The sequence below is a fragment of the Elephantulus edwardii genome, unplaced genomic scaffold (genome assembly GCF_000299155.1).
Source record: "Elephantulus edwardii isolate Elephantulus edwardi_28Jun2011 unplaced genomic scaffold, EleEdw1.0 scaffold00010, whole genome shotgun sequence".
NCBI classification, from domain to species: Eukaryota; Metazoa; Chordata; class Mammalia; order Macroscelidea; family Macroscelididae; genus Elephantulus; species Elephantulus edwardii.
The window spans coordinates 23,905,971-23,922,209 of record NW_006399760.1 but is presented as its reverse complement, the minus strand read 5'-3'; the positions used below and the strand labels follow the sequence as shown (position 1 = coordinate 23,922,209).

The 16,239-nt window shown below is 43.5% G+C and overlaps 1 protein-coding gene across 1 annotated transcript in view; it reads right to left on the bottom strand.

The window, feature by feature from the left end:
• Positions 1-15,599, bottom strand: part of FMNL2 (formin-like 2) — a 375,555-nt gene extending 359,956 nt beyond the window's left edge. Inside the window, exon 1 of the mRNA XM_006880775.1 lies at positions 15,115-15,599. Within this exon, the coding sequence (XP_006880837.1) occupies positions 15,115-15,231 (117 nt within the window). The 5' untranslated portion in view covers positions 15,232-15,599. The remainder of the gene's footprint in view (positions 1-15,114) is intronic.
• Positions 15,600-16,239: the final 640 nt, after the last annotated feature.

The following is a 16,239-nucleotide window of genomic DNA, read 5'->3' as shown; positions in this document are numbered from 1 at the left end:
CAGTGCTTGTCAAAGCCAGTTCTGATTAATCTTCTTTGTCAGTGTGTCCTTTGCCATTCCCTATCACTCCTCCCTGAGAGAGACTTCACCCTGTCTTTCTTACTTTTAACCTCAAAACCAGATCTCTCTCTGTATAAAATTCCTGTATGTGCCTTAAGAAATTAAGGAGAAAAAAAAAGTGGTGGGTCTGAGTGCAAACTAACAGCTAGTTGCTGCAGTGAAAATTTGTCCAACCTTGTTGTACCAGGTTAATGCAGGGCTTTAAGCAAAAAAAAAACCAGACCACAGTAAGTGGTCTGGAGAGCCCCTTTATTCAGAACTCAAAGGAGTCAGGTACTCCATTCTCAAAGTGAATGAAATCATCTGAGATTAACAAGTGGCAGAACTATGTTTGAACAAAGCTACTTACAAGAAAGAGCACTGTCATGACAACAGGCAAAGAAAATAGACTCCCATGCAAAATTCTTCAAAAATCAAGGTCGGCTGAAGCCAACGGGGATGAGCACATCCCACATGCAGTTTATTTACTCCAGGGTCCACAGAACCCCACAGCAAGCCAGCATGGTGAGAGACATATCAAGTCCTGGCTACTCCTCCTACTTGGGGGGGGGGGCTCTTTTCTGATCTTGATGTGCTGGAGGTTTGCTCCTCATCACTCAGATCTGAACCCGGATGGCACCTAACAGTTTGTTTCTGTTTACCCCTTTCATTGTCTGGTCCCTCGCATTGCCTCCTTCTAACACTAGAATGTAAGCTACTGGAGGTCAATAATGTCTGGTAAGTGCTCAATAAACATTTCTGGACGGTCTTGATTAAAGCTGTACAGTGCTGTCGAAGTCAACTGCTAAAAGAAGAACTGCTGCTCACTTTGATGTGCTTCTCTCCACATAAAGAAAGTATCATGGATATCCTACTTAAGAAAGTCCTTTTCTGGGGAGCTCTGGTGGCCTAGTGGCAAGAAGTTGCAATGCAATCCCAGAGGCACACGGTTCAAATCCACCAGACACTCTGCTGGAGAAGGAGGGGCAATCTCCTCCTGTACCAGTCGGATCTGATTTGACGGTACACACACACACACACACACACACACAAAATAATAATAATAATAATAAAAGAAAGTCCTTTTCTGAACTGTTCTGTGCATTCACTTGGCAGCAGAATGCCATGATGTCCTAATCTGACTTAGAGCCAGTGGCAAATCCCTAATTTTCTTTGGCCAGATGAACTGCATGCCTCCTTTTCTTCTAATTCACAAGTCTTTCTTAAGGAGTCAAGTGAATAATGATCCATCACATAAACTCTGCACATTTAGTATTCTTAGGATAATTACCGTCAAGTAAATATGGAGGAGACAAAGATGAGTAAAAATCCAAGACAAAATGTCATTTCAACACAAAAGCAAGATATGCATAGTTAACAGCTCAATACGGTCAGTTAAACTGGTTCGCAGTGCAGCCACTCCACTCCCAGGACAGCTTCATCAGGCACCTTTCTCATCAAGTCAGTCATTACCTGCTGAGACCCTCTCCTGGACCAAGCACAAAGATGGAAAAGTTCAAAGCTGCCTGGACCTGCATGAAATGATCCTTGCCTTCAAGGAGTAATGAGCTAGAAGATAAAACGAGGGCATAAACAGGTGGCTACGAAAGTGATGGGTGACGACACAAAGCTACTCATAAAAGCATCCCCTCATTTTACAATCACACCTCATACAGGGTGATGTTTAATCAAGTGCTTCGTGAGTAAGACAGATAATTCATACTATAAAGAGATCAAAGGATGGAGAGATGTTTTTCTCTTCCCTCCCAAGCTAATGTGGGCCTAGAGAGACACTTGGAAGAGGTGGAATTTAATAAGTGTCTTGAATGTTGGACACAATTTCAATAAGCAGAGATGCAAAAGGACCATATTTCACATAGTGGAAGTACTATGAGAAAATACTTAAATGAGGAAGAAATGAGGCTCTGTACTGGGGACAGGGGAGAAGCAAAGTGGAAACCAAGTTTTTGGAGAGAAAAAAACTGAAGTGGCAATAGTCTGGGCTGGCTCTGATGAGAAGGCTAAAGAGGGATAAAGATCTTCACAGAGGAGATTATGGAAGGCAAGCCATTAACAACAAATACAGCCAATGATACCCTAGAATCAGTTCTAACATCTGCAGTAATAAGCATCTGACAAGAAAATTTAAGTAGATGAAATTCACAAACATATACCCTTCAATATGCAGACCCCTAGATGACACAAATAATTAAAACACTGGACTAGTAGCTAAAAGGTTGGTAGTTCAAACCCACTCTGAGATGCCTGGCAAGGCAAGTGTGGCAATCTGCTTCCAAAAGCCACATAGCCTTGAAAACTCCTACAGAGCAATTCTGCTCTGATCACATGGAACCTTCACAAATCAGAGTCAACTCCAAAGCAACTATCAACCACAAAACAACTTTCAAAAATCAAGAGTTCTCAAGATAACACCACTGTTATAAAGCAGGGCTAACATGTGGGGTTGGGAGGAGAAAATTACAGGAGTGAATAGATACTGACCATTTCATTGAACAGATAAAGGGAAGAACTCTTTAAAAGGAATATAAGATTATACATACAACAACAGCCCTGAATAAGCAGTACATCAAAGCAAAGAAGCTTGAAGGGAGTGGGAAAGAGGTAGGTAATTGTGCAACAATGAATGAATATTTTTTTTTTAAAAAGTGAACTGGGGGAGGGGAAAGAGAGGGGGATAAAATGCAACAATGAATGAATGAAAATTTAACTTTTCTATAAATGTTCATTAAAATCACAATTAAAATAAAATTTTCTCAAAAAAAAAAGTTCTCAAGAAAGATGACAAAAATTACAAGCTTAAGCCCTGTCCACACATGTAAGTAACCCACATTGCAGATGCTTGTTTCCCGTGTGGAAATTTCGGATTTACTCACGCAACACATATCAAAATGTCCCCTTCTGTGTATTATGAAAAAGAAGATTCTCCAACACACACATATATATATACTGCCATCAGGAATGGTAATGATGATACAACTAAAAACAAAAGAAAGATGCTGTAATGTCAGTATTTTCTAATGGTTAAGCTAATTTGGTCTGAGAAAGTGTCTCAAAGGAAGTGGTGAAAACCTCATGGTTAAAATCATTTCTAATCAGACCACAAGATTCAACTCTGTGGCCTACTTTCTTTCAGTAACTCTGACTACTCTGAAAGTAAATTCAGGTGAGTAACAGCGGCTGGGGAGGCAAGGAGCCAAGTCTAACCACATTGAGGGAAAAAGAAAACCTCACAAAGACTGCATTCTGATTCCTGACCTGGAGGCTGCTTACAACAGCGTGTTCAGATTGTGAAAATCCTTCAAGCTTTGAGTTTATGATACACGCCAATTCTTGTACATATTATTTTCAATAAAAGGATTTTTAGAGGCCCATTAAGAGAAGTCATTCCAAAGCACAATAACAAATAACAACAAAACCCAACTCTAACCATATATATTATTTTAATGTCTTCTTATCAATGGGAAAATTAGAGAAAATCAATCATTTCTGATATCCTGTGAAATAAACAAAATGCTCCAGTTAAGCAAAGGCTAGAACTTGGCAAATTGCTATACAACTCAAGAGATTTCTTTTTTTTTTAATTGTATTTTATTATTCTTTGTGTGTACCGTCAAATCAGATCTAACTGGTACAGGAGGAGATTGCCCCTTCTTCTCCAGCAGAGCATTTGGTGGATTCGAACCATGTACTTCTGGGATTGCAGTGCAGCATCTTGCCTCTAGGCCACCAGAAATCTAGAGATTTCTAAACTGTTTTCCAAAAGCTGACTTCAAACTTTTTTAGGAAAATGTAGTTGCTCTTTTACTTTTTTTAAATAAAATTTTAATAAATTTAATTGTGATTTTAACGAATGTTTTAGAGAAATTTTATTTTCCTTCATTCATTGTTGCACATTTTACTCCCTCCCCTTTCCCCTCCCACAATTCACTTTTTTTTTGTTATTGTTAAATATCCATTCTGTTACAGAGACTCCAAACTTCTACAGTGGAAGGACAGTCAAGAGGTTGAAGAGTGTCCAGAGTTTGTGGAAGAAGACTGAATGGTTCCACAAACCCTGAAGACCATGAGATTCTCAATGCACTCTGCTTTAATCTGCATGTGGCCTGATCAGGAGACTGGAGATTAAGAATTGTGTGATAAGGCCCAAGGAATCACCAATCCCAACTTTATGGCATCCTACTCTCAGATAGTCACACACTGCAATGACTTCCTAGGTTTCCAAGGAATTCTGTAGTCATCAGGACTCAAGAATCTGGATGACTGTACATACCATCCTGTCTAAAAAGGGAAAAGTTCATGGGGAGGACTGCCAAGTTTTACTACAGTGGAGACTGAAAGGGACAGAGTTGAAACTAAATCATAAAGTTACACTTGATTCACCACTTTTGACATTAAGTCCCCAATTTTCACAAGTAAGACGTACTTAACCCCAAGAACTCCTCTGACTTAGTCCATTGAGAATTGTATTACTAGCCTTAAAGTTGGGTTCTTCCAGTAGTTCAAATCCACCATTGGTACCAAAGAAAAAAGATGGGGAGTCTCCTTCCATTTCAATTCCCAGCCTAGGAAACCTGAGGGAGGGTCACAGTGAGTCGAAAACAACTCAGTAAGAGGCAGTTTTTGAGAAGATTCTCTCCACTCTCCCAGGTCTGCAATAAAGTGCGGGGGGGGGGGGGGGGGGGATTACATAACAATGAAATAGTTTTGCTTTTCAAGGAGAAGAGTGAATGGGGGGGGGGGGGGGGGGGGGGGGGGGCACAGAGAAAAACAACTCGATGACAATGAATTTTAGTTATTTGAATGCCATGGTGCAAATTTAATCATGTTACACCCAATGTTTTCCACTTAGTGATAAGCACTATTTTATTTTGCACTGAAAACATTATTCACTGATGGAATTACTTTCCTTCTTGTCCAACATAAAAATAGATACCTTTACTTTCCTCAGCAAATTAAAAGCCATTATCCTGTAATATATTTGGTCCCAACCAAATCCATACTTTCTCTCATCATGTTGTCAATTACTTCAAAGTTTCTATTTAGTCATAAACCCAACTATTCACATTTCCTTGAAAGGCTTATTAAAGCTTCTAGAAAAAAAAATGAGACAATAATTTCTTTTCTTCTCACAATTCCAGAAAACCACATACACTGTTCTCAACCTCCAAAGTACTAAAGCTGAAGGTTATGAACAAAATTAATTTCTATTTGCTTATGTTCTAACTAATGAGGAAAGGACTGGAGTGTCTATGGAGAACAATCAGCTTGTTCTTGACCCAACATTCTATTTATCTTTCTATTCTCAAAGCTAATTGCTTATATAAGCATGCCAATTTGCCTTGATTATAGGATTCTTAATAAATGAATGTTGTTTACATTTCACAAGTGTATTTGAATTTCACTCCAGGAAGCCAAGCTCATCAAGTCTTTGTAAGTGGTAAATCCAGAGATCAAAGCAAAAGCCCTGCATTGAACCAACAAACAATTAGACTTTCAAACAGAGAGGCCCAACAAAAAATACAATCCATTTAATGATCATTCTACTTTAAATGCACACCTCATCTTTAGTTATAACATACAGAAGAACTTTCTCTACAATTTTCCTTTATGACTACTTGGTGGTCATTCTTTAAATAAATTACTTTTGCCATTTAACACGTTGTGTTCCATTTCCTCTACACGTCTAATCTTATGCTTCTCAATGAATCAAATGTGGTTAGTTAATGTTGTTTTTGGGGGGTTTTTCTTTTTTCTTTTTGGCACCAGCTATCAGGAAATCAAAGACGAACTGCACTGGGAAAACCTCTCCAGAGTGCTGAAGAGCAAGGATGTCAGTTTAGAGACTAAGAAGTACCTGATCCAGGCCATGATCTTTGCTATTACTTGCTATGCATTGAGAGCTGGACAATGATCAAGAATGACAGAAGAATTTATGTCTTTTATTGACTGCCAAGAGAACAAATAGTTCTGTCCTATAGAGGGTGAAACCAAGCTGCTCCTTGGAGACAAAAAGAATATTCTAAGACTTCATCTCACATATTTTGGGCATGTAGGCAGGAGGGACCAGTCTTTGGAGAAGGATATGCTTGCAAGTGTCAAGGGACAGCACAGGAAAGGAATATCCCAGATGAGATGGATTGACACAGTACCTAGGGTAATGAGGGTAGGTGTGTCAGAGACAGTGAGATTGGCTCAGGACAGAGCAGGGTTCAGAGCCATTGTGCATAGGGTTACTATGGGTCACAGACTCAACTGCACATAAAAACCACCACCACCATTCTCAACTTTGTCTAATTTCTCCAAACTTCCCCTCATTAAATAATCCTTTCCCCACTCCCATGGAGCACTGGTGGCACAGAAGTTAAAGTGATCAGCTGCTAACAAAAACACAAGGAATTCAAACCCATCTGCAACTCCAAAGGCAAAAGATGTGGCAATGTGCTCCCATGCAGATTAACATGGGAACCCCATTAAGCAATTCTACTCTGTGCTATGGATTTGCCGTAAGTAGGAATGTGATTAATAATAGCAAGGGGTTTGGGTTTAGTGCCTATTCTCATACACTTGCCTCAGGTTTTCTCTCATATATGTAGTGTTAGGTGGTTGTTATATGCCAGCGAGTTGTCCATGACCCTATGAACAACCACTCTGAATTCTGCTTTATCTTGTGCCATCCTCATGATCTCAAACATGTTCAAGCTCATTTTAACAGTCTTTGTCCACCTGTCTGGTTGAGGGTCTTCCTCTCTCTGATCCTCCACCTTTCCCAGCACGGTATCTTTTTCCAAGGATCAGCCCCTCCTAAAAACATGTCCAAAATGTGTGAAATGAAGTCTCACCAACTTTGCCTCTTAAGGGAACAGCCTGGCTGCACTTCCTCCACAACAGACTTGTTTATTCTTTTGGCAGCCCCTGGGATAGTCAGTATTCTTTGTCAATACCACAATTCAAAGGAGTTGATTCTTCTTAAGTCTTAGAATCAGGAGAAAATACGGCAAAGAAAACATTTCTCTATTATAGTAGCTCTTGTTCCCAGCTGCATATTACACTGCAAAGCAATTTAAAATCCCAATGCCCAAAAAATTTAAACAAAAATCCCAATGCCCAGGCCACACACCAAAGAGGCTCTGGCTGTGGAAATCGGGCAACTGTAATTTTTTTCCCCAAGCACCTCAGGTGGTACTCAAGTGCAATGAAACTTGGAAACCTTTGTTTTAGCCTACCAATCCCTTCTTCATCCTACTTTAAATAAAGCTAAGGCAATCTGCCAAATTACTAGGGGAAAAAAAGAAAGAAAAAAACACACAAGGAAGGAAGTGGTGTTCCTGAGCTGACTTAAGACAGATGAAGTCACAAGTATCTTCAGGCAGCATCAGTCACAGCTTCATGTCCCAGAATCAGGCCCATGGCCAAAAAATGTGAACTATTTGACGCCGTGCCCAAACCTAACAAGTTTTCTGAATAAACCAGGTCACTGGTATCATCACCTCCACAAAAATCTGTCAAGTGAGATTTCCCTGGAGATATCAGGGTCTAAACACTTCAAGCTCTGGTGGCCTAGTGGAAAGAAGCTGCGCTGCAATCCCAAAGGCACCTGGTTCAAATCCATAAGCTGCTCCGCAGGAGGATGGGCAATCTCCTTTCATGCCATTAACAGCCTCTGGAAACCACCAGAGGGTCAGCTATAGGTCAGTTCTAACTCAGTGGTATACAACAGTAACAACCACTTTTGAGAGCTGGACAATAAATAAGGATGACAAAAGAAAAATTGATGCTTTTGAGTTGAGGTGTTGAAGAAGAAGACTGAATATCCCATGGATGGCCGAAAGAACAAACAGGTATGTCTTGGAGAAGGAGCAGTGGAGCATTCAGTGGAAGCAAGAAGCAAAGCTTCTTCTTACACACTGTGGGCATGTTGCTAGAAAGCTATTCCTTGGAAAAGGACATATGCTTGGAAAGGTGGAGAAGAAGACCCTCAGCCAGGTGGACTGACACAGTGATTGTAACAATGGGCTCAAGTGTGTCAGAGATTGTGAGGTTGACACAAGACCAAACAAGGTTCAGGTCTGTTTTTCATAGGTTTGCTGTGAGTTATACTTGACTTGATGGCACCTAACAACAACTACAAACACTTTTCAGGGTTTCAGCTTCTGTAATAGTAAGGTACACCCTTTTCTACCCAAACTCTCACCAAACTGACAAATAGACCATCACTTTCTGAATACTTACTGCTTTCAAGTGCTATGACCACATTTAATTCTCAGGACTATCCTAACAAAACCTTCTCCCTACTGAATTATAACCCATAGGGACCCTACAGACACAGCCCAACTTCCCTATAGAGTTTCCAAGGTTGTAAATCTTTATGGAAGTGAATTCCTTCTCCTGTGGACAAGGGGTGGGCATGAAATAGCAATACTTTGGCCAGCAGTTGAGCATGTTAATTAATAACTACACTACGGAGGCTCAACACTGTGACACTGATGTGTCAAATGCGTTAATGGCTGGTTACCCAATGTGGACAGAGAGTGGGAGTGGAGCTCCCCGATTAAAACAAGCTTGGAAGGAGAAGTGGCATCCACTTCCACAACAGCTTGCTTCCGGAAACCCTATGAACCTGGAGAGAGGAGGAGAGACACCCAAGCGTTGAGGACTCTCCTTCATAGGGTCGCTATGAGTCGCCTGTGACTCGATGGCACTTAACAACAGCAACAACGAGGGTTCCCTGACTCCCCTAAGTGTTTCTGGTTAGGTGTCATGGTAAAGACATGGTAACGACTCACAGGCAGCCTTATGAACAGCAGAGCTGAAATGTACACAATCCTGTGGCATCCTCACAATCTCACAGATGTTCAAGCCCATTAGCGTACTCACTGTGCCAAATCCATCTCATTGAGGGTCCTCACCCCTTTCCCTGACCCTATACCTTTCCTAGCATAAAGTCTGTTTCCAAGGACTGGCCCCTCCTGAGTGATTACATGCCAAAAGTAAGTGAGATGAAGTTTCACCATCCTGGCCTCTACAGAGCACCTTAGCTGCACTTCCTCTAAGATTTATTTGTTCTTTTGGCAGTCCCTGGACTATTCAATATTCTGCTAATATCACAATTCAAAGGCATGGATTTTCCACAATCTTCCTTATCCACTGTCCAACTTTCAGATACCCAGCAAGAAACTGAAAATATCATGGCATATCTTGATCTTTAAGCTGATATTGCTGCTCTTTAGCACTTTAAAGAATTCCTTGACAGCAGAAATGTCAGATGCAATATGTCTTTTAATTTCTTGACTGCTATCATGAGGGGTGATTTTGTATCCAAGTACAATGAAACCCTCAAGAAAGAGGTCTGCTTCCCAGGTCAACCCTCTTTGCTAGAGGCCACAGGCAGAAAGAAGTCTTCCCATTTCAAGATTCAAGGACTGGAAGATGTTTCTTCCCTAGAGTTCACCAATTTCCACTGATGCCTATCTCTCACTGGAGCGAAACATGCATTCAGAGTCTACCACCTGATCACAGGTCCATTCATTCTCAACACTCAAGTGTATTTATTCTTCTTACTGGTATTATTGGAGGGTGGAGGACTGTGATAAACACTAAGCACATATTAACATGCTGGAGAATAAAGCAGCTCTGCTTCGGAAAAAGACTATAATGATTCACGTTCAGCCCCCACTTCCCAACCTCCTTTGCCTCAGAACAGAAGAAAGGCTGTGAGAAAACAAATCGGCACACATCTGACGGCCTCACTCCTACCACCCATCTGCTACACAGACTCCATGGCAGGCGCTCTCCTTGGAAGTAGTTGAAAGCGAACAGCACTTTGCAGTGGGGAGTAAACGTCAATGTTAAAACTTGACCTTCCCTGTCCCTTTCACAAGTAATTACATTTGGAGCATCAGTATTTCAATGGCAGGTTGTTTCTTTCCTCTTATTTGGACAACTTACACTTCTCAACCAAGATATTTCAAGTCTGCCTTCAAAGAAAAAACTGAACATTATACCAATTCAATATTTAACTCCATGCCTGAAAAATAAAGTAGCACAGTAAAGATGGAAAAACGTGTGCTATCCAAAGAGAAGCATCAAATGCACTTCCCCTTTAGACATTGGGCAACAGTAACTGTTAAGGCGTTTTTGCCAATTTGGGGCTTTTTAAATTTATGTCAACTAAACCCAAAAACAAAACATACAGCCTTTGAGTTGATTCTGAGTCCTGGTGATGCGCCATTAGGGCTTAAGGCTGGACATCTCTGCGGAAGGAATTGTCTCCTCCTTCTCCCTCGGAGTGACTAGGGGTTTCAGCTTGTGACTTCCCAGTGAGCTGCCCAACACATAAAACACTCTCCACCAGATTTAAAATTCTGTTTGTCTGTAGCTCATTTTTTTTCCTTTTTCTTTTGAGTTGTAGGTCTAGGGATGCAACTATCTAAATGAGGGATGGGGAAGTACAGAAGAGAACCACAGACTACAATCCACACGTCTCTACTGAACAGGGTATATGATGTTAAGCAATTTAAGTAAACTTTATTTCCTCTTTTCTAATGCCGCTGCAAAAGCAGAGGACCATTTAAAAAGAGGAAGACCCTCAACACAGATTGACACAGTGCTTGCAACAACGTGCTTAATGCACAACAAAGATTATCTCTGTGAAGGTTGTACAGGATCAGGCAGAGTCCCATTCTGTGTACCTGGGGGGGCTAATGAGTTGGGGCCAACTCTACATGGCACCTAACAACAACAACTGGAGTTGTCAGAATTAAGTGAGGAAAATACTTAAGAAGTACCTGCATACGGCCTGAATCATACCAGATACTTCTTCCTAAAACAGAATGACTATATTCAACCCCAAGACAAGAACAGAAACTGAAAAGGGAATTGACTCAATCTATCCTGTTACCAAAGCAATTCCCAGCATCAAACATGTGATAATACTAAAACCATTACCTGCTAATCTGTCTTTTTAAATCTGCTGGCAGAGCTGCTTGATATGTGATGTGGCACAGAAATACAAAAACTAAAACGGGATTTAAAATTATCTTTTCCTCTGAATCTCAAGGAAAGGGTTTCTTAGGACAGCTCCTATACAAAGGCATCAGAGAGAAATCTAGTATTTTAGGTTGTAGCTAGTAACTACAAGCCAAAAATCGTTGCTGTTTAGGCAACAGGGAGTTGACTACAACTCACAGTGACCATAGTGACCTTAGGGGACAGGGCAAAACTGTCTCACAGAATTCCCTAGGCTAAACTCTTTAAAAAATCAGAATATTAGGTCTTTTCTATCAAGTAGTAGCTGGTAAGTTTAAAGCACCAACCTCTGGCAGCAAAATGCTTAACTCTGACATCATCAGAACTTCTTACAACCTCTCTACCAACTATAAATATTTAATAAATACAGTGGAGAACCAAATTAAAAGCTACAGGCTACCTGTCAAATATGTACATTCTAAAGAAACAATGATTGCATGCATAGTTCACAAAGTATTCCCACTGAAAACAATAACAAACATTATCTCCCCTCTGTGCATACACACACATATATCACTATATAGTTCTACCTGAGAGGTAAATACAAAGATGTCAAATGATTTAATGTATGCACTGAGTTAATAATCTTTACTCTTAAATACATTTTATAACTATTATTACAAGTTGTCAACTATTTCATCTTGGATCCACAGTCAACTCCCAAGGTAACAGTAATCAAGAAATAAAAAGACGTGCTGCATGGGGGAATCTGCTGTAAAAGATCTCTTCTAAAGTGCTGAATAGCTAGGATGTCCATTTAAAGAATGAGTTGTGCCTGGTCCAAGCGGTGGTCTTTTTAATCACTTACACACTTTTCTGTACAGTATTACTATTTGGTTTAGCTCTTAAAATGTATATGAAGCTGTATGGCATAAAAATACACAATTAGTCTCAACAACATCAGCATGGCCCCCACTAAGGATGGAGCATTCCTCCACATATCTACTTATATATCTGCTTGCCGCAGAGGGTCAACAATTGATGCCTTTGAGCTGTGGTGCTGGAGAAGAGTACTGAGGGTATCATGAGCTGTGGTGCTGGAGAAGAGTATTGAGGGTACCATGGACTGCTAGGAAAACAAACAGATTCGTCCTGGAAAGGGTCAAACCGGGCTGCTCCTTGGAGGCAAGGATTCTAAGGCTCCGTCTAACATACTCTGGACATGTTGCAAGGAGGGACAGGTCCTTGGAGAGGAACATCATGCTTGGTAGGGTGGAGGGACAGCGCAGAAGGGGAAGACCCCCTATGGGGTGGATTGTTTCAGTGACTGGGTAATCAGGATGGGTGTTTTGGAGACGGTGCGATTGGCACAGCACAGAGAAGAGTTTAGGGATGTTGTACATAGGGTCGCTATGAGTCGCAAGCGACTCGAGGGCACATAACAACAACAAAACAACATCTACTTACAAAGCCGTCACAAAAGACTTGTCCTTCAAGCTTGCTCTCCAGAATTAAATAGTTTGAATTTATTCAAGTATCTCATGAAGAAAATAAGGCTGACAATATCACATAGATGATGTCGGGGGTAGGGGGAGAAAGAGTACAAAAGGAACTGGCATAACTTCCTAGTACTGTTAGACTACAAAATTCAGGAAGGTTGTTTTTAACTTACACACACAAACACACACACTCGGATAATGGGATTTATTAGGGAAGTAACAGGTTAGAATCTGGTCCAAAACACTCAGAATACAATTCTCTAGTCAAGGTCATTTCCTCTATGCTCCCTCTAAACTTTTAGAAGCTTTTGACTATCTGAGTAGAGAGAATAAATTATACCACGACACTAAGGACCTCTAACAAGGGCCTCAAAGCCAAGATGCTCCCAAAAGTTTTGCCACTATTCATAAAAAGTCAGCCTGGTTGTTTGTTTGTTGTAAGCTTAGAACAGTGTAAACACATCCTGTAGCTGTGTGTGAAGGAAAGTGGAGTGAAAGAAAGTAGCCAGAGCAAACCACCACCACTCCAAGGAACCAGTGAGGTACAATCATAGAGGCCTACACACTAAATTTTGTGACTACTAGACTTAATAGTAATACAAACCCACCACGTTAATAACAAGACACTGTTTTTCTAAAGATTAATTCAAACCATGTGTTTTTAATCAACAGAGTAACTGTAAACATGCAAAGAGTGACTTCCCCAGTTGAGCCAATTTAATTGCATTATTATTATGGCTGCTACATTGGTTCCTCCTCTGCCACAATGATGTTTCTTTCTCTCCCCCCTCTCTCCTACACACACACACACTCTCCCTCACACATACACACATTTAATCATACTTTCGCAGTCACACACAGGCTCTTTCACACACACAACTCACTCATACAAACTCTCTCACATGCATTCATTCATTCATACTCTCAGTCACGCTTTCACACCAGACACACATACATACACTCTTTCTTACATACATGCTTACTTCATTACACACATATTCTCACACACTCTCACACTCACACAGCCAAGAAGTAAAAATCATGTGTGTTAAGAAGAGGGTTTTGAACAAAAACGCTGCCTTTGGAAAAGCTTGTCAAGTATGCACCCAGGCTGCCTTTAGAAGTAATTAAGGCTGTGCTGTTTCATTTCAGTGTGTCCTATCTTACACAACGGAGGAAGCAGCTGTGGGTGATCACAGAAGATGTAAAGCAAGACAGGCAACTTCATCTTTCTCCCCAGATGCCACACCAGAGCAGCGTTTCCAATGAAGAAAAGCTTGTGACCTCTGTTTTTCCAAAGAGCCCAAAGCTACCCTGCCATCTAGAACATGATTCCCTGAACCAAACTTGCCCCTTTCGAAGACCGATCGTTTAAGCATCCCAGACAGTGCTACAATCTCAGAAAATCTAATTTTTATCTTGCTCTGGTCCTTTGCCTAAGTTGAGAAGTTACAAGTAAAAAAAAAAACCCAAACCTCACAGCAGATGTAAAATGCTGACTGAGTGGAGGCCAAGTTTCTCCTGCTACCTAGGTTTCTGGAGACTTTAGAGGTAAGGACAGCTAGGGGAAATTAAGAACATGCGGAATAGGAAGGCATCCAATCTCGCCTACTTCACTCCTGGTATTCCTTAAAACAAGCTGGGACTCTAAATATCGCTATCTGGGGACCAACTGCTGTACAGACCCAAGCTGGGGCCAGGGCAAGCCACCACACCCTCCAGAGTTCACAGCACTGACAGGCCCCTGCTGGGAGGGGCCCAGAAATTGGGTCCTAGCAGGAAAAGGAGAAAGAAGGAAATCTTGAATTTGAAGAGCTGTAAAGCTGAGAGAAGAACAGGAGAAGGGGCGAGGGGTGTGTATGCGTGGGTGTGGGGAGGGGGGGTGGTCGCCTGTGCAGTCAGGACAACTTGGAACACGTCCCTGCAAACTGCACATTTTCCTGGTTTAAGATTTAAGACCAAAGACGACGTTGGTTTCAGACAGCCGTCTTCTTGCTTAGGGATCGGAGAGCCACGCTGTGGTGGGTTTCCTTGTCTTTCCCTTCAAGGGAAGCTTCTCTAAGCAAAGCCGAGCCGGGGGTCCCCCAAGTTCGCCCTCGCGCACAGCCCGGCGCAGCGCCTGCGGCTGGCCACATGCGCCCATCTGCCGGGGGACCCCGCCGGCCCAGAGCTGGGGCCGGGGCTTTGCAGGGATTATTTTTCTTCAAACAAAAAGCCCGAGAAGCTCACCGCCCCCTCCTCCATCCAGTCCACACCACCTTCCCTTCTACACACCCACGCGGCACCTCCCGGGCACACTCGCCGCGAGGTGCCTCTCCAGCCAGACAATGGGTTCGGGCTGGCTGGGCAGCCCGTCCCGAGCCTCAGGCTCCATCCCGGGACCCCCGAAAGGGCTGAGCCCGAGGGGCCCCAGGAGGGGGCAGAAGAGCGAGGGGGAGAGGCCACAATGGGGAAGGTGGGAGCCTCCTATCCTATGTCGGACCGGCGGCTCGCTCCACGCACCAGAGGAAAAGAAGGGGCCGGGGGTGGGGGTGGGGGGGGGCGATGCACCGCTGGCCAGGGACCCCGCGTCTCCGCACCGCGCACTCACCAGCACGATGGCAAATCTCTCCTCCAGTTCACCTGGCTCCGGCATCGGTAGCTTCAAAGGCACGTTGTGCGCCCTGAAATCGGTCTGCTGCGAATCCATGCTCCCCGCGTTGCCCATGTCGGCGGCGCGCCGGGGCCAGGGGCTGCTCCGGGCCCCTCGCGTCCGCGTCTGAAATCAGAACAGCTCCCGGCGGCCGGCTCCTGCCCGCTGGCGAGACCCGCCCGGCTCCCCGCCCTCCGCGCGTCCCGGCGCGAGTGCCGCGCGCACGGCTCCTTAGCAGCGCTGCAAGCCGAGCCGCCCCCTGGCCTGCCTCATGCTCCCCGCCGCGCCAGCACGGCCCCGGCCTCTTTTCCTCGGGAGGGGTCGTCAGGGCGCCGGGCGCCTATCTGCATGTTGCTCCACTCTGCACAACGCCCCCTGCCAGCGATCGGGGCGAGCGGGCGTGCAGTCCCTCCCACTCGGCCTCCCCCTGGGTCTACGGCCGCCGCTGACACTTGCAGCCCCCGGCCCGCGACCACAAGGGAAGCTCGGCTAGCACCCCGAGCAGACAAATGCAGCGCGGTGATCCCCAACACAATGCCCCCTCTTGCCGGCCCCCGCCCCCGGCCCGGCTCCTCCCGCCCGCCCCGCGGAATGTCGGGATTCGTAGTTTCAGCCCAATGTGTCCGCACGCTGAAACCGTGCCCCCTCTGGTGGGCCAGGTTGGCTTAGGATCACATCCAGCAGAGGCCCCTGGAGATGTGAGTTTATGTCACTTGATTATCTGTCCAGCAACAGGAATACCCTGTCTACGTTATCTTTTACCCTGAGTGGATATACTGGAGGAATGTATGTCTGCATTCTGGAATGTCAAAGATAAAGGTTCTATTTCTTTGGTGGCCCAAGGGCAAGAAGTTGGGCTTCCAGTACAAAGCGGTGGAGGCTACCAGCTGCTCCAAGCGAAAAAGACAATCTCCTCCAGTGCCTCCTATTTACTGCCTCTAAATACCCTATGTACAACAGAACACATTTAGATAACAGAAATGGCAAACGAGGTTGAGTTTTCAAGTATGGAAATACAAAGGAAGAGGAACAGTTGTAAGCAGACACTGGTGATTGGGACATGGAATGTGAGAACCATGAATG